Source organism: Meleagris gallopavo, chromosome 10 (genome assembly GCF_905368555.1).
Source record: "Meleagris gallopavo chromosome 10, MGAL_WU_HG_1.1, whole genome shotgun sequence".
NCBI lineage: Eukaryota > Metazoa > Chordata > Aves > Galliformes > Phasianidae > Meleagris > Meleagris gallopavo.
In genome coordinates this window covers 23,298,938-23,318,390 of record NC_139413.1, presented here as the reverse complement: position 1 = coordinate 23,318,390, position 19,453 = coordinate 23,298,938, and the positions used below count along the sequence as shown (strand labels likewise).

Here is a 19,453-nt window from a genome sequence, read left to right as displayed (position 1 = left end):
TGAATATCTGTAGACAGTATAAAATGTGATCTAAATGAATCAACTTGATTGTTGGATTATACTTTTGATTACTATTACATTACAAAATTTTTTCCTTAAATGAAAAATCTGTTTAGCAATTTTGTATTTCCTCTGGACAACTGAATAGGCAATTTGTCGTCAGAGTTAGAATAAGCAATATCACTATACGCTCTTCCACAGCAATTGCCTTTTTACTTAAAGAAAATATCAGGAACCTAACAAACATTTTGTTTCAATACAGAAGCCAACAAGTGAAGCAGGAAGATGTTAATGCCTTGATTAATTGTTAGCTCCTACACTGTGAAAAGAAATGCAGAATGAATTGAGGCTGTTTGGCCTAGCTCTGGGGAGACCTTATTGCGGCCTTCTGGTACTTACAGGTACCTGCAGGAAAGATGGGACTTGTTATTAGAGGTCATAGTAATAAGGTAGAGGATAATTGCTTTAAAATGAAATAGGGTAGATTTAGAATAGATACTAAGGAAAAATTATTTACTCGGAGGGTGGTGAGGCGCTGTAAGAGTCTGCCCAGAGAAAGAGTGGGTGCCCCATCCAGCGAAGTGCTCAAGACCAGGTTGGATGGGGCTTTGGGCAGCATGGTCTGGTGTGAGGTGTCCCTGCTTTAAGGTCCCTTCTAACTCGAGCCATTTTGTGATTATAGGACAAGTTAGCTCTGTTCAGTGCTTTTGCACTTGCTGTGAGTCTACGTCTATGTCAAGTTAGTGCAACTAATTTTTGCAGAGTCACTATGAAGGTTTCAAAAGTAAGAGTATGCAGTGATACTAAAGACCATGCTTTGCAGTCAGTAAGCTCATGGATGAGCATATGCTGACACTTTTCCACATTTTCAGGTACTAGAGTGATTATCATCCCTTTTTCTTTTGTTTAATTATTTGTTTACTCTTTACCTTGATTCTCTTCTCATTTGGTAACGTGACATGAGCAAATGCTTTGACTAACAGTATTTCTTTCAACAAAGGCAATCTCTAGTTTTAAAAAGATTTGGGAGTCTCAATTTATCTATGAAGAACACACTAGTAGATCTTTTTTTGGTGTAAGAGTATTTAATTTTTTGTTTCTTAGATACTTGAAAGTGTACAATAAGTTACGACTTATTCCTTGGCATATATATTTTATAGATCAATTTGCACAGGTGTACTTATTAATAAACTCACTTAACTAATTTATATGCATAAGTTTTAACCGCTGAGTAATTAGTGAAAGCATTGCCAAGAAACTGGAAATTTGGGAAATGTGTCATTATTTGCATATCAGTATAAAGCAATTACTAAATTAAAGCGTGCACGTTGTGACAAACATGAAGCTCCTTTACTGTTGCTTTGTCAGTGCACATTAACATCAACTTGATGTGAAAGCCTGGCATTCTCTGCATGAACTAAAAATCCTAAGGCAGAAGTACACAATGAATCACCCAGAGTTTGGAGGCTAGCATGCTGAATTGCCTTGGGGTTCAGAGCGAGGGAAGAAAAAACTGATGTAAAAGACCATTGAGAAAACGTATCAGTGGAAAGTAATTAACTCAAGATCCACAATTAGCCTCATGGTCCATACTTAACTGTGTTCCAGGTCTTTCAGCGTTTATTTAATTCTGTTACCCTGTGTTTCAAATAGCTGCAAATGGCTTGGCGGATTTTTCAACCTTTTTAATATTTACAGTTTTTTTCTGAGAACAAGAATGAGCTCTGAAAGTGATCATGGGTATTTATTTCAGTCTCCCAGATATATCTCTTTCCTATTTACTTCTAACAACAGATTCTAATATTATTTCCCTTTCATTTCCTTTAAATATCTTTGTGGTTTGAACCCACATGAAGTACTACAGTATCTGTCCTTCTGCTTTAATTGCTAACTTGCCTAACTAGGCTTAATGAAACGAGAAACAATCAAAACCAGGGATCGTTTTCTCTTTCATTTGGCTGGCAAAGGACAGTGATAAACGCCCCAGTCATACGACTGATGATTAAACGGAGCAAGAATTGGCATGTGTGTTCAACCAGCGCACAGAGCTGGGTGCTCACAGAGAAGGAGGTGCAATTTTTTCTCATGATTGTATGGAAAACCTCAATAGTATTTCATGAAGTTTGCTTTATTGTAATCGTTGCTCTGAAGTCAGCGTCCCTCATCTGGTATCTTTCTTGATAGATTACCTGCCCTTTTTGTGCTGTGTATTCTCCTGCAATGTCTCCTCTTGTTCCCACCTGCTGTGCTGAGTGTCCACGAGTTGATCCCACAGCATATTTATGGTTCTGCTGCCTTCAGCACGAGTCATAAAGATTCTCCCTGCGCTGAGACTTTGTGCTGTGATAGAAGGAAGAAGTTACCTGCTTTTAGTATGAAGCCCTTTGGAATAAACATCACAATGTTTTTGGAAAATTAAGCTTAGAAATCTCTTAGTCCTCATTTAAAGAATTTGTCAAATGTTTTGAATTTATTACTACTTGGGACATTTTTCAGTTCTGTTCATTTTTAACTTTTGGGCTCTTTTTAACCTTTTGGGTAGCCCTAGAGTTGGGTTTCAACTCTGTAGCATTCCTTTGTGATTTTAGTCTTCATTAGAGTTGAAGTATCTACCATGGAAGCATCACTGAAATCCTTGGAATGAGTTACCTACAACCTGTATGGACAGGTTTAAATTACGTACTCTGTCACTGTTCTTGTGGCTGGATTAGAAACGTTTTTTAAAAAAAAAAAAGTTAAACCTGCAATAAGTAATTGTCACAGCGCGCTGGTACAATGCTAATTGGAAGTGACATGTCCAAACTGGCCTCCGTAACATGAAGAAACCTAACAGGTGTGAGGGGTGGATCTTCCCATGGGCCCCACTGAACTCCTAACTGGGGAAAAATAGTAGAAAAAGTGAAATGAACCTTGAATAAAGCTGTCAGCAGTAATTATCTCAGCAACACTTTGTGAGGAGTTAAAATAAGCGTTGCTGATTTATAACCTGAACACACTCCACCCTTGAGATTTTTTTTCATCCAGTTAGTGTTTAAAATGAAACGTTCAATACCTGTCAAGATTTTTTGTTAATTGAAGATACGTAATGAAAATGAAGTTATTTTGCAGAGAAAGCTGTCAAATTTTTAAACATTTCTGTTTATTTTAGTATTTGTACAATAGTTAATAAGCAAACCTAGAGCAAACTTGACTGTTTTTCCTAGCTTGTGCTATCTGATGTCAAAAGAGGAAGTGGCTAACCTAGAATTTCATCCACTTGTTCATATAGGGATAAGAGCTTACCTGGTGAAAGTTTTTGTTGGTATCTACTAAACTGAAAAGCAAAGTCTTGTTGCCTAGTATAGACTGAAAGGCTCTCTTCAGTTCTGTGCAGTAAATCTCTGAGCCTCATAATTAATTTCCAAGTACAAATAGCCCTTGTTTCTGTAAATTAAAACTAAGCACAACAATAACAACAAAAAACCCACAACAATTTGATAGACTTTTTAAAAATTTAATGTAACTTCATTTTAAAGAAGAATACTTGCTCACTGGTGTGAAAACACTTGTTTCATGTGTACAGTGTATTTCAGTATGTACAGAAGTACTTTTACCATCTGCTCCTAATGAAAGAATACTTACTAGCTTTGAGAAAAGAACTTGTCTTTAATTCACAGGAATCCTTTAATCACTTGAAGTTTTAAACATCATTTTTAAGCATGAGTATGTATGAATTCTTAGATCACATATCCATTTGATTTTGAGATTGTCTACTGAAAACAAGATAGCTTATTTAATGCATGATTGAACAGTGGTAAGTAGTGGGTTTGGAAGCATTGAACACCTGTTTATTCCCAAGGAATTCAGTGATTGAGCTCAGGCTGCCCTTGTGTTTCTTATAATACTTGGTTAATAACGCTTAGAGATCTAGATCCATAGCAGTAACAACCTAATGTGAAGGATCTGTCATATCATGGCATCATTTATTTTGAAACAATAGGAATCTGAGTAGTTTTAGAAATAACGTGAGTTGTGAATCCCCCAGCTCCTTCCACAGTAGTTTGGTTTCACTTCCTGTTTGAATCTCTACCTAGGAATGACCATGGAGCCTTGCAATACTCTCTGGAGAAAGCCAAGAAACTGCCAAAGAGTTGCCACACTGTTTTTTCCTGCCTTCAGTATTTGTATTCAGGGGTTGTGTTGGCTATATTTAGAAACCATTATTTTCTTCAACTGTTAGTGTAATGTAAAACTTCAGTTCATACATTTCAAGTGCGGAAGCACAATTTCTGCCATCATTCATTTACTCCGTCTGTCCTCCCTCCCTTTCTCATGTTGATTTTCCAGTATGCCACATTAAATACTACCTCCCTTTCACTGGCAGGGATTCCTTGCTGTAGGTATTGCCTGTACTTCAAATTCTCACTTTCTTTAATCTCAAAAATGATTACAAAAGAAAAGTGACAAAAGCTAGTGTTCTTGGAGCAGCAACCTCATTTGTGAAGCAGCCCAAAGTTGCTCCAGTGGTGCTTATTTTCCTAGCAAATTTTATTATTTGTTCCTGTGGCTTTCTGCGGAGTTAAACTAGGTCTGCAATTTCCTAGGTCACCTCCAGATTCAGACTTATAGAGCTGAGGTCTGAGGCATAACATAAATCCCTGCCTTGATCTAGCCCTGCTGAAAAGATGTCTTCTCCTGATTTTCTTTTCTGTGCAGTTAGCATGGTAATCTTTTTGAACAAGGAATGTAATTTATCTGGTAAGGAGAGGTAGGTGACATCTTGTTTGGCTGTGAGAAATGAATTTGAAATCTTCTGAGATCTGCCCATGAAGAAGGGATTGTCAATGATAAATATGCCTTGCAGATATCCAACATGAAATGTCTATGTAGACCAAGAAGTAAGAGAATTTCTCACTTACTACAGTTTTGCCTGCCCTGGCTGGAAGGACAAGAAAAGCGTCTTAACAGCAGTCAAGAAAATCGAAAGCTGATGAATTGTTTTGTCATTTTTATTAACTGACTGCTCTTTGTACACTTTGATCCTTAGTGTGCTTAGAATCCAAACTCAGATAGTGGTAACATACCTGTATAAAGTGTAATAGGAAAACCAGCAAGGTAATTAGTGTTCCTTCTTAAACTTCTTGTTCATACAGTTGTTTTGAAAAATGGCCAGGCTTTTTTTGCCTAGCTTCAAGAAAATGTGGAAGAAAATGTACCACCGCTGACATTTACCATACTTGGGGAATTACCTTATGCTGTTAAAAAAAATCTATGTGTATATCTTGCGAGATAACAGAATAGTAAGTATAATATGAAAACTGGAATCCTTAACAAAGTTTCTCCCTCAGTCCTTACCCCTACTGTTACCCGATGAGAGGGAAAAGGCATTATAGTAATTACTCTGATGAGAAGAAGAATTAAATTATAGGGAAGTGAAATGTTCACAGTAGAGATTCCTGCCAGTCATTGACTGTTTTGCTGTGAGCAACTCTGTCTCAGGTTATTTTGAATAATTGAGCATGGCATGTTATGAAATGTACTTGTTCGTGTTTGTTTCTTTATACATTAGCTATATATCACTGAGTAAACCAGTAGCTAAAAAAACTAAGCACCTCAGATGAGCACAGGGAAAATGCTGTCACATGGAGTATTTGAATCAGGATTAGGTTTTAGTGTAGGCAATAGTGCATTCTTTCACTTTGGATTAAGAATGTCTTATGTGACGTATATATATTATAAATACCCACATAGGTTCTGAAGTCTGATAAGCAGCTTCTAACAAGAGCTCTTATCAGATGGTGACCTCTTGATTTATAAATATTCCTTTAGGATATCATTTCCATAGTTGTTAATATATTTGTTTCTAACACAAAAGCATGAGTAGCTAATATTAACAAGCTAGTTATGACCAAAGCAGTTACTAGTGACCACAAATGGCTGTTAGATTGCAGAGTTGGTACATACTGTAATAATAATAAATAACCAAGAGTAGTTAGACGTTTGTAACTGTGATAGAATTCCTCGTATGTTGCCTGCATAATGCTAGTGTTTCCAGAGCAAAAGAACTGCTTTTGGATTTCAAGATATTTGTATGACTTCTATCAAAATTCTAGTTCACAGGGTGAGTAATAGCATCTATGGCTTACTTTTCTGGAGATAATTTTTTACTTACTAAGCTGTGCGCTGGTTGTACAGTGATAGAAGTGAAGGCATCAAAGATCCTCAGATGGTTGCTGAGATAACAGGGCCACTGCAGCTACTGACTTGGGTAGGATGTTTATACAGCTACCACTCCATGTTACAACACATGCTGACAGATCTAGTTGCACCACAAACAGATATTATGTGGACCTGATTTTCCTCTTGCACAGCAAGGGGAAAATAGGCATTTCCAGTTTTCAAAAGAATCAGTATTGAGAGCATGGGGTGAAATTCTGAGTTGTTTGGACGTAGATCTTTTAAGATACTGCGTTATTACAGAAGGGCATGAAGGAAAGGTTCCACCTGGATGGAATGCTTCATCGTCTTCAGTTCTTTGTGACAGGTACAGCAAAAAAATTGGAGATGCTAGCCTAAAAGGCTTGGGAACCTTCATGCCTTTAGGTTATAAAAACCAAAAGAGTGAATTATGTACTTTTTGTGCTAAAAAAACACATCTGCCCCCATCCTTTTTCAATATATGTGAGTTTTAATTCTACCTATTCACATCGTAGTCTGAAAGAATGTGTTAAAAACCATGTGCCTTCTTGGCAATTACGCGTGGAGTTACATCTTTGGAAATGTTTCTTTCTGTGCCTTCTTTCATCCAACTGTGCTAGCAAGAGTAGCTGGAAGGCCAGAACTGCAGTTTACCATGCTGTTCTTCAGGATGCTAGAACTGAATGGCAGGTTTTTAAGACTTTAATTCCTTTTCCCTAATATACTACAAGCTGACCTTAAGTAGGCCTGGGAATTAGGTTTTTTTTTTTTTTTTTTTTTTTTTTTAAGGGAGATTTATGAAGGAGACTCAAGTATTGGAAAACACGCTTTTTTTGTACACCAGCATTTTGTTTGCCTTCCTTATCTCTGAGTATTAAAGGCCAAAAACAGGGATTATTTTCCTTCACCCCAGGAGGAAACCATACTTTTAAAATTCCCCTATTTAGTTGCTTGTTGAAGCAGATTGTATGCAGCTAGAAATAATTCTGCATATGAATTATAGCTAATTGAATAATTTGACTGATTCACAGCAGTTGGTAGTCATATAATACAGAAATAATATTTCTTCTTTATGATCTTTAAATATTTTATTAAAAATCCAGCAAAACACACACAGTCCACAAACTCAGAAAGCTGATGTAGCAATCAAGTACCTAACAAAGAACAGAAAGTAAATCGATATTCGTTCTTCCCTTAAACATTATTGCTTGCTCTTGCTTGTTTCCAGTGGGTTCCCAGAGCTATATTGTATCTCTGTGGAGACAAGGGATCCCTCAGTCACTGTCATCCTTCCAACACTCCCACCTCTCAATTCATTCCAAAGCACATCCATTACATATCTGCAGAACTCATCGTCTGCAAGGTGGAATGTTTTTCCTTGTTGCCTTACCTGGGCACTACCCATGCAGTCTGGAGCAGCTGTTGGTGACAGCGATGGGGGATTTGTGTGGTTTGCTTTAGAGTTACCTGGAGTTGTTCTGCTGAAGGCCCTGACACTCTTGGATATATGTGGCAGGTCTTTTCCCATGTTGTCCCTCTGGAGATGGCATGTTTTGCAGTGATGAGCACTGAGAAGATAATCACAGGCCTAACAGTTATGACTGATGTGCTTGAGGAGCTTGCCTGTTTTCCTGCCATAATTTCTTTTCTAAAGTTCTGTGAGGAATGAAGATGAGAAAGAAGTTCCTGTTTGAGCTGACACTTTGGATGTGTCTAGCGATGTTCCCAGACCTTCCTTTCTTCATTAGATGTGGTTGCAGTTAGAAATCCGTCTGAAATGTTGTTTTCCTCCATCAAGGTGTGGCTGGATTTGAGGAAGAGCAAATTTACCAAGTCCAACTACTTTCCTTATGTGTTAACAGTCCTTATAGTATTTGTATCAGCAATTCTCTGGTCTTCACTAGCTAAAAATCATCAGCTTACTTGCAAGCTTAGCAGATTCAGTATGCAAGAGTGTAGTAAGCCACCGAAGTTTGCCAATGAGAAGCAGGTGCCTGCAGCTGTAGTGCTCTGCTGGTGTCACTGCTTCACATTTGTGCTACTGCTTATCTTCCTTGGACCACAGATGCCTTGGTGGAATAACCCTGCTCTGGAACAAGGATCTCAGTTGGTGCCTTCTTTTGTCATTTCAGAAGTCTGCAAGGGTGGGAATTCAGTTGTGCCAGCAAGCTCTTTTTAGAAGATTGCAAGCATATAAGATTACAAACTTGCAATTCTTTTCTGAGCATGTAAAGGCAGCACTCTGGAAAGTGGAAAGAAAAGAAAATACTTTCTATCAAGGAAGTATAACCCACAGTTTTAAAGTACCTGGTCTTTCTCTGCACTTGACAAGTATTTCTAGATTGATCTGGAAGATTCTTGGCAAAGAGTTCTTTGTCTTCAGGTCAGAAAATATGTTTCTTGACTTTATTTCCCAGTTATTAATGCTGGCAATTAATCTTTGCCTGTGTGTGTGTGAGTAGTGCCTGGAGAAACTGAACAGCAGTATTTATTTTTCCTTTAATGTTTTGTTTATTTCATAATTCTTTTCTAAGTCCTCTATCTTCCACTGTCTGTTCACGTGCTCATGAAAGCCCTCCAAGTCAAGCTACTTTCATGAAGGTAGTTTTCACATGGAAAAATAATTTTTGACTTTTTGTACAGATGAGTTCCTGGGTTGAGAATTTGGGTAATCAGGCACTGAGGCCACAAAGCAGCATTTTTAGTTAGGGGATTGTTAGAAGGTTATGGCCATTCATGTGGGAACTGCTGTGACACAGCAGCTAGTGTGTCTAGTGTGCTGTAGTCCTGTTTGGGAGTAAGCAGATGCTGTGTGAAGAAAGAGAAGGCCCTCCAAGAGCAGCTTGACACACGAGCATTTGTAGCCCCTGGAACACCCCAGCTGGGGCTCCCAGTTGGCAGACATTCAACATATTTGAGGTTTACTATCCATGGCAGAGGACTTAGCTGCCTGAAAAGTAATCTTTTGCTTAATATTGATGTTTTTATAATTTCCAAAATAAAGATTAAACTTTCTGGTGCAGGAGTCTTCTTTTGAGAGAGAAGTGTCTCCTTTATCTTGGAATAAAGATAACTCAGTTCTGGAGAAATGTTCCTGCTGGCAGATGAAATGAAAGACAGAGCTTCTGTTTGTCCTAGCCCTTGCCTTGCAAAAACTTCTAAAAAAAAGTCAGAAGGAGAGGGTGATTTCTCACACACACACAAAAAAATAACAACATTCCAGCAACTGTCTGGGGAGTAGGATGAAATGTGCTCTGATGTTGGACCCCTTCTGCTGTTAGCTCGTTTTTGAGCGATGCTTTGACACTATAATATTGGGTTGCAAATTAGAATTGCAACACCCTGCTATTGGGCCAATGATGAAGCAGCACAATAACTGCTTGCTTGATCTTACCATTCTTTCTTTAATGTGTATGTAAAAGATACCAGGAGCCTTTCCAGGCATCTGGCAGAGTATTTGACACCCTGAGATAGGGAACGGTATGTGGTTAGTGCACGTGTGTGTGACTTACCAATATTTCGTGTGGTGTGGGAACTATAGGGCAAAGTTTCAAGTTTCATAGCAGTCAGCTTTTGTTTATCATTGAAAACTTTTAAAAATACTAATTAAACTGGTGGGTTTAATTGCAGAGAATACAGTTCTTATGCTCCTGTCTCAGGAGTTTCATGAGTAATTGGACTTGACCTGTATGTCGTCTTTAATATTTCACTTGCTCTGAAATACTATTACTCACTTCCTTTAAGATGATAGCTTGGCTTTTTATGCAGCTAAACTTCTGTTTAACCTTGCTGTGAGAGTATGATAGTAGGCTAGTTCAGACAGGTTAACGTTCATTTGGTAACCAGCCTGCTTAATCAGCCTGCCGCAAATTAAATCTTTGGGAGTTCTAGCGGACAAGTGATAAAGTCATTCTGAATTATGTATAAAAATAAATGGGGTATCTCCAGTGCTCGTGGCAGTAAATGAAGTCTAAGGCTTATGATTTGTTCTTGGGTTTTTCTTAAGGGTGATTGAAATGTAATTTACCTTAAGGTTTTTACAGTCTAATTAGGAGGGTGCTGTAGTTCTGAAATGCAAAGCGTAAGTCACCCGTCCTCTGCCCCTCTGAAATAGAGTAATTTTGAGTGGATCTAGAAAATCTTTTTCTGTGCTTTTTTTAGGTGCTTTTTTTCCTGAAGGACCCATTAGCTAGAAGCAGTATTTTGAAGGCACATCCAGAACTGAGACTTGTACAGAATCAAATATTTTGTCAGGTTCAGATTCTACAAAAAATAGGATTTGTTGCCAAAATGAATTAGCCATATTAACTTAAGGGCTATTTGCATTGAAAGTTTACCCTACGTGTTATCAAGATGGGGCTTAGGTGCTCCTGAGAATTCTCTCTGGTCATCAGACCCACAGCGAGAGGGCTGATGGGCTTTCCAAAAAAGGGCACCAGGCTGTGTCCAGTGCCTATCAACAGCAGGCTAAAATGCTGTTTCTACTGGCATTAATGGACACCTACTGCATCTACGCTGATGCAGTTTCACAACTGTTACTGGTTTTGTGTCTGTCCTTTATATGAGAAACCTGGCTTTGTTGTTTGCTTGTTTGTTTTTTTTCCCCAGTTAATCAAATTGATTTCTTTTCCTAGATGATCTGTTTTCATTTCATTGTACCAGTGCCTGTCATTGTTTCAGGTTTGACAAATACTGTCCTTGTACAGTTCAAAACAAGAAAATTACCAGTAGTGATTCTAACTTCTGTTCTGACTTAGGAAAAAGGAACAATTCAGGGCAGTTTTGAATCTGCAGTTTCATTTAGTTTGTTTTGAATCTTTATGCATACATAACTTTAAAACTGATTTGTTATAAAGTATGCAAGTAGTTACTGTTAACTGTCCTTTTCCCTGTAAGCACCTTCACCTGCTGCCCACACGGCTGTTCCTCAAGATTTTATATAGCTGATGTAAGAACAGCAACAAAACCCTGCAAATCCTGAAGATTTATTTATCAGCTTCATCTGCAAGTGAAAACAAATCTTAGCGCTCCACACCTAGCAGAAATACTGCAGTATGTTCACAATCTCTGAACAATAATAGTTGTTTTTTTGAATGTTGTTATGCAGCCTTAACAAACAAACAAATAAAAAGCCACCACACACACACAAAAAACAGCTCTCTGTTGAGTCTGTAGCTCTAATAACTGTTGCTTTTTTTTGTAGATGACTCTAGCAGTATCAGGAGTGAATTTTCCTTGCCATCGGCTTACAGTTGGAAGGAGATCTTCACCTGTACAAACAAGGGAACAGTCAGAGGAGGTAAGAACATCTTCACTTACAAGTACACTTTAGGAAGAAAGTAGAGCTGAAATAGATTGTGTCTGAATATGAGAAGTTAGTGGTTGATTTAGTGTCTCTTTCTCACTCTTACTTGCTCAGTTAAACCACCTGAAGTACCTTTAGATGGGGGGAAAAAAAAAACAAACCTGAGATAAAATAGACTCAACTCTTCTCACCATTTTATATACATTCCAACTCCTTAGTTAGAATAAAGTGTTTTCTCACATAATGCTCTGTCAGCCATACTTCTGGTGAAAATTAAATCTTATTTATAAAAAGCAGTCTGATAATGTTGTATAAAATAGCAAAATAAAATGCAGCATATCAAGTGTTTCATAGAAACATGGAAGTATTTTTCAGTATTCACATTGAATTTCACTGAAGATGATGTCTGTAATAGACATTGATGGTGGATTTTGATTTTTGTTTCTAAACAGCAGTGCACTGATGTTCATATGGTTAGTGACAGTGATGGAGATGACTTTGAAGATGCTACAGAATTTGGAGTTGATGATGGAGAAATGTTTGGGGTAGCATCATCTGCCTTGAGGAAGTCACCAATGAGTAAGAGTTGAAAGTTAATTGCTGATTAACTGGTAATTGTACAGCACTAGTGAATGCAGAGAGGTGTCGTGGGTCTGCACAGTAAGAAACGGGAAATGTTTTTTCAACAGGGCCATTAGAATTGTGCGAGTCTCATGTCTGTTGGATGTGTTAAATGAAAACACTGGAAATGTAATTGGCAGCAATGAACACATCTTCTCGTGGAAGAAGTTTCTTCTTAAACTCGTTAATTTGGCTTGTAGCTGAAGGATGATGGTTTAATTCTGAGAAATGGTGACCAAATGTACCTGCAGAGACTTAGATTGAACTCTTTTGAACATTCTGCAGATTTTAGTTTTGGCATCTTATGGGGATAAATATTTTTGCCTGAATACATTTAATAGGTTTTTCAGTGATTATTTGTCCTTAGTTTATGACTAGGATTGAGCAGGAACAGTTACCTACTTCCTGTACACTATTCTGCATATACTTGATTTTTTTAGGCCTCCATTGGTGTTATTACCTTGAATGCTTTTGATAGCAAATTTTTGACACTGCAGTAACATGTGAAACTTTTTAACATTATCCTTAGAAAGTTCTTTGTTAAAAAAAGAAGAAAGTCGCTAGAAATGCCATGAGTCAAGGCTTTCAAGTCAGTCCTTTCATTTTAATGTATTAAAGTAAGTCCAGAATGTTAACTCTGAACAAGTGATATATCACATTACCGTGGACCTGAGGATTTTACTGTTTGGAAAGGCTGCATATATTCATGAGAGTGTCTGGAAATTCCATGTCTTTCCAAAGGTTTTTACTCTTTTGTGAAATTTATGTGGTCTCTCAGTAACCACTTCAGTAAGCTGTCAACATAAAAAATCCATGAAGCAAAGTGAGTATGGCATATTAAAGTCTGTTTCCATAAGGTTGCATTCAATCCTTTTAATCTTTTTTTTTTTTTTAAGTGCCAGAAAATGCTGAAAATGAAGGAGATGCCTTATTACAATTTACAGCAGAGTTTTCTTCAAGGTAAACCTAACCTTATAACAGCCTAATTCTTGTTACAAAGGAACTAAAATTTTTTAAATAATGAAAATAAAAATAAACCATATGTAGATATTTTCTTACATAATCAAAGACATTTGAGCATGCATATCTAATTTAATTTAAGCTTAACTTTGAACTGTTTCCGAAATAGGCTATTTCTTGGTCTAAGTTAGAGTGACAGATTCTTGCCTTATTTAATTTGCCATCAATTAATATAATTAGTTAATTATGTAGATGTGCAGAAGGATGATAAAGAATCTGATTATGCATTCTAATTTAATATGCAAAAACAAAAAGACTAAAGCTGATTAGTAATGAAGAGTATCTACAGAGTTGCTGTAGTTTTGTCGTTAATGAAATGGCTGTGTAAATCATTGTTTTTAATAAGAAAAAGCTTCTTTCTTAAAAAAAAAACTTCATATCGCTAAATCTTGAATTGTTAAACAATTACCATATTTAACTTAAAAAAAAATTAGAAGTTGCAACATAACATTCTACAAACTAATGTGAAGTTTACATGCCTTCTGTTTTGACTCATATGTGATAAAAAGTTGTTTTATATAAATGAGATGAATGAATGTGTACTTAAAGAATAGACTTCAATTGGCCTTTAAGAATATAATGAATTAAGTTATCACTGAAGAAATGTATGGAACTTTGGGTATCTGTGTATATAAGCAGAAAATTCCTGTATTTGTAGGGCAGCACTTAGTTATTTGAAGCTTTTGAGTGCTGGTGGGCAGATGGCCTATAAAAGAGAGAGGGGAAATGTTTAGAAGTGTAGTATTACATCCTTCTAACAGTTTAGCCAGTGCATTATATTTATGGAATATGAGAAGAGACAGAATGTTGAAATTATTGTCATAACTTTTATTAATGGAAAATTCTGTCTCAAACAGATACGGTGATTGCCATCCTGTTTATTTTATTGGATCATTAGAGGCTGCTTTTCAAGAAGCCTTCTATGGGAAAGCTAGAGATGTAAGTGTGTGTTAAAGTTACTTGATTTAATTTAGAAGGAAAATGGAGATCACTGCAGATGTTTTATCTTTATTTTAAGAAGGTAAACTCTTTTGGAATGTCTTATTTATATTGTTTGCAAATGTAATTATTCGGGCTGTATTTCTATTGGAGTCCTTCAGTGATCGTGGTGATGGGTTACTGTGCGTGTAGGGGTTTCTCTCTCTTTTCTAATTCTCCTCCATTTCCTTTCTGTGTCCTCACGTAACACTGGCTGGGAATCTTTTGTTTGCCAAGTTCAACGTAGCACATTGGTAACTCCTTTGAAGGACAGCTAATGAAATTGTAAATTTAAAGTGAAAGGTTTTTTTGAGATACACTCCTTTCTTTCTTTTTTCTTTTGTACAGCCTTTATCTGCCAAGTGAATTCCATTGCTCAGGATTGGTTATTTAAGTTTTCTGTCCATCCAACCAGGCGTCTCAGGTTTCTGTTATTCTATGCACACTTGTAAAATCAGTATTTCAACAAAATTAGAATGGGAACAGTTTATTTAAGTTTTGGTGATTTGAATTCGCTAAGGAGAAACCCAAAGCCCTGCGTAATCAATCACAGATAAAGCTAAAACACAAACATGAAGGTTATGCTGTTTCAATTTATTTTTTGTCGTCTTGATAGATATTTAATTTTAAAATGAAGAATGTTTGGGCTTCCTGAGGTTATTCATATTGGAAGGAGCAGCTATGTTGTGTTAGGGGAGGTTACGATAAGCATGCCTTGTGTAGCTTAAATTAACACTGACTTGGCATGTTGTGGGCACCATTTTCTCACACTCTAAATTTAGTGAATACTTTCATGTCTGTGTCTGAAATTCAGAACATAAATGTACGCAGAATAATTCAGTGGCAAAGTATTAATTTATATTTAATTAAATGTGTAACTCATTAGGAGCTTTCATAATATTTTGTACCTACAAATCTGATATTAATGCAGTGCAGTTATTTAAGTACGAAGTACTTGATATACTACTTACATGGCACATCTGAAATTCATGTCTTACTCTTATTTCTAATATATTTTTATGTACTTGGACTAGATACTCATCAGAATAAAGTAAAGCAGTTAGTAAAGTATTGTTTTCTCAAAATGTTTTTTGCAAATATTGCCTGAATTTTTAGAATCCTTCAACCCCTTTCCCCCTCAACCCTGTGAAATGTCGTTGTTTTGATTCTGATTTTAAGCAAAGATATGAGAAGGAATAAACACCATTTAGTTTTACTGAGTTTTTCCTGTTACAAGAGGTATTTTCAGTACTGCCTTGTGGAGTTCTTATTTGAGGAAAGGGGCATACCTTATTTTATATTTTTACAATTGCCTTTTGTAATGGAATATTTATGTCAATATCAGAAAAAAAGCTGAAGAGAAACAGCAACCTGAATGTCTTGTCTTCCAGTTTATACTATGGAGGGCACTTAATTTTACCAGGGCAACAGATGAGCTTCAGACACCAACATTCTTCACTTGAAGTGAGAAATTGAGTTCCAAGAGTAAATAAAAACAAGATTGAACGTTTAAATCCTCTGCTAGGCTTTTTGAACTTATATACTCATTAAATGTTTATTGGAGTGGTGGGATTACGAAGGATTTGGGTAGCTTCATCAACTGGTATATACTTAATCACTAAGTAAAACACTACATTTGATAGAGTGTTTCTCACGATGCCACACTCAATCCATCTTAATGAAAACCGCTTCAAACTGATTTAATTTGAGAGCACTTGGCAGCTTGAGTGCTCAGAGATCTCAGCCTTTTCGTGACAAAATCTCCATGCTGTCCAGAAGGTGCATTCTGCAGTTGAGGTGCAGTTAAACAGCCATCAGCAGGTTCTTAATGTGCGTTGTGGATACTTTTTCCCTCCAGATCACCACATTAGATGTGAACTGGAAGGCTTTTTTTGGGGAAACATTTCAGTTTGAGTTATTTTAAGAAAATCAGTTTATGTCAGAGCATGTATTTTTAAACACAGACCATGTTAAAATTCTTTCACAAGAAATAGATTTTTTTTTTTCTGCTAAATTTTAATGTATCTTATTTTCAGGAGTTTGAAAGAATGTTGATTTGTAGCTGCATAAGAAAATGGTAATTTTGAAAGAGTTTGTAAAAAAAAAAAAAAAAAAATTCAGATGTTTTCTGTTACCTGTGTTGTTGTTTAGCGTTCATTACCGTAACTCTTCTTTTTGAGTCATCTGAGTTAAGAGTAACTCATGTGATGGGGATCTCTTTTGTTTGACAGTGTCTAATGCCAAGATAGAGCTTGTTCTAGACAGGAGAGATGATGTAAGGTCAAACGTAGCTTTATTTTAAAACTTGTATGCACCTTTGACACAAAAATGCAGATATAGGTAAGCCAAGATACAGAGCTTTCCCTTTACCAACTGATCTCCTTGGTCCCTGATAATGAAATCCCCAGTAACCTCCTGCACTCTGATAGTTGTAAGGCTTATTTTGTACAATAGCACAAAAAATATTTTCATTATTATTATTTTTAACTGGGCCAGGAAGAGAGACAAAGCTTTATTAGACTAACGAGTTATTTTGTGAATTTTTTTCTCTACTTCTTGTGCCCATTTGGAAGAAACATTTCTCAGTCATGTTAATTTATGAAATACAAGCTTACTCTTGCTGAAGTAGTTATATCACCATAAAAAAAGCTAGAAGAGAAGCCTGAGATGAGATTTATAACGGATAATTTCAAACAAGATGTTTTCAGGAGGTTTTTTTTTTTTTTTTTACAAGTGAAAGCAGCTTATGGGTGTGTTGTGTTCTAAAGCATCAGGAGTTTTATCTTAACTTACAGTGGTGTTCTTATTAATACAGGATCTTGATCTCGTTGAATCTCACTAACCTATTTACTTGGGTAACACTGAAGTATTTTTTTATATTTAATTTTGTTTACTTTTTCATTTTATAGGTGGTTGCTACTCTTTTGAGAGAGGATAAATACATCTGCTTTGCCTTTTCAATAGCTCTTATCTTTATATACCTCTGTCAGATCACCTCCTGCTCCTCTCTCAACCTTTCTGTCCGCTGACTTTTAATAAATATGTGAAACATCTCTCTTAGCACAGATAGGTATTGTCACCTCAATATATACTCCTGCATACTGAAAATGAAGCGTGTTTTTCTTCTTTTTGAATTCTGTCTTCTAGGTTCAATTTAGTGGCAGAACCATTCCTCTCAGATATGAGTACTTAATTTCCTGAATACCTAGAAGAAAGTATGCTCATTCTGTGATTTGGCATGTTCAAATAAAACCTTTTTTTCCTTTCTTTTTTTTTCTTCTTCTATTTTATTTTGGTTTTAGCTTGACTATTCCTTCGTACAGTTTTCTGCAGTATAATTTTTATTTGTGGTATTCAGAAAGATGTCTCTCATTATTTCAGCTAATTAGGTCCCTTGAATTAGCCCCTCCTGAGGTTGTCTATGCTAGGGAAGCACCAGCCTCTGCGCCTTGAATTCATTCATACTTTCCAGTCTAGCCTGATGCATTTGTTACCAGTTCTATCCTTTCATCCTTAAGTTAATTCTGAACTTGTGGATAATTACCATTTTGAAATTTTTGCTACAGCATACCAGCTTTGTAATCTCACTGCGTGCCTGCACACCCTTTATTCTGCTTCATTGTTCCTATCAGAAAGGTCAGTGCTGAGAATGGGTATCTCTTCAACACTCTCTGTGCTTGATATTCAACTTTATTGAAATTGTCTGCCACACTTTATATTTTCTCCTCTTTCAAAGTTTATGATTTGTAGTTTGTATTTAAATTTGTTTTTAATTACTGCTTATTCTTCGCATTATGTAAGCTATCACTACGAGTTTAATTGATTGAAACAGAACAGTATGGTAGGATTAAATAATTGGAACGTGGAAGTAGACTAAATCAGGCCTGAAATAAAACACATCTTTATCTGGGAGAGTGGTTAGCCATTTGAACAGCTTTCCCAGTTTAATGTGTGTTTTTCTTTACTGATGGTTTTACTGAAAGATAGAAAATTAAATTTGGAACTTATTTAGGAATGTCCTATGCCATGTATAATGCAAAAGATAAGATCAATAGACTAGAGGGATCATCTCAGTAGGAACACGTACGGGTACAGTTTAGCTCTGATTGTCTTTATAGCACTAAAAGCTGGCTTCAGCAGGTTCTGTTCTGTTTTGTGTAATACAGAGACAAGACCTCGCATAAATAAATCTGCCTTATTCCTGCTTTGATCCTTTCTCAAAGTAGAATGCATTCTAAGGTGTATTGCCTTGGTGTTGCAGAAGTTTTGCATTTTGCTTAGGTAAAAAACTGGCATTTGATAAAGTAGTGTTGCCCAAGAAAGCTGATCGTGTGATCTCCAAGATCACCTTATGTAGGTGAATCATCTGTACACTTTGAAGGCTCAAAGATGTGCAGATATGTCTGCTATTTTACTACATATAACCTGGAGGAAACTGGTTTTGCTGACCCTTATGGCAGTATTGCTGAAAAATAGATCTTTTGATGGCTTAACTCTTAAAGTGCATCAGATATTTTGTATATAAAACCTTTTCAGTATGCCACACCTGAGGACTAACAATAACTTTTCATCATGGGAAAAAAATCATGCTTTGTATGTAACCCACAAGTCCCTATGAGAAACCCAACACAGAGCAGACTAGTGCTGCATTAATAGGCTTCTTTCCCAGAAGTCAGGACTGTTCAACATTTTAGTAAGCTCATTTTATTTGTATTGACTAACAAATTCCCTATTAGTCATCTTAAAATCCTAGAATTTAGTCTTTTTTTTTTTCTTTCAAAAATCAACAAAAATATCCTTACAAATATGTATTACCATGAGTTAAAAAGAAAAGCCTCCCTCCCCTTCCGAAAATCAATTCCAAGCCTTTTGCAATAACACATTTTCCAAGAACAAAATACCTTCTATTGAGATTTTTCAAAACAATGTTTCAGTGCTCTGTTCCTCCTGCTCCCACCTTTCATTTGTCCTAGCACTGTGCCTGTGCCCAACCTTAGCTTTTTGGGCACATTATCATACATGAGTACAATCTTTATATATGATGGAGTTTTGTCTTTGCCTGACAAGGTTTACTGATGTAACACAAATTGCATTCACTTGTAAAGTAGCTCAGTGTAAACATCTTTTGTGCATGTGCCTGTTTTGTTTACTAAAATTTGTCCCTAAATCTTTGAACCTAAAACTGTACATATTTTGAAACATTCAGTTGTATGGAATCTCATATTTAACAGTTTCATGGGGTTGTTTCTTTGGAACTAAAAGTGTTTCTCAAGAGCCTTTTTTTCTACCCGCTCCCCGTGAAAAGAGGAGAGCAAAGCCATCCGCTTACCACAAAGCAGTGCCACCACAAAG

The 19,453-nt window shown here is 36.4% G+C and overlaps 1 protein-coding gene across 1 annotated transcript in view; it reads left to right on the top strand.

The window, feature by feature from the left end:
• The window catches only part of FAF1 (Fas associated factor 1), a 144,906-nt gene that overhangs the window by 82,347 nt on the left and 43,106 nt on the right, over positions 1-19,453 (top strand). The window contains exons 9-12 of the mRNA XM_085231272.1: positions 11,381-11,476; positions 11,935-12,061; positions 13,000-13,063; positions 13,981-14,062. Coding sequence (XP_085087398.1) covers positions 11,381-11,476; positions 11,935-12,061; positions 13,000-13,063; positions 13,981-14,062 — 369 coding nt within the window. The remainder of the gene's footprint in view (positions 1-11,380; positions 11,477-11,934; positions 12,062-12,999; positions 13,064-13,980; positions 14,063-19,453) is intronic.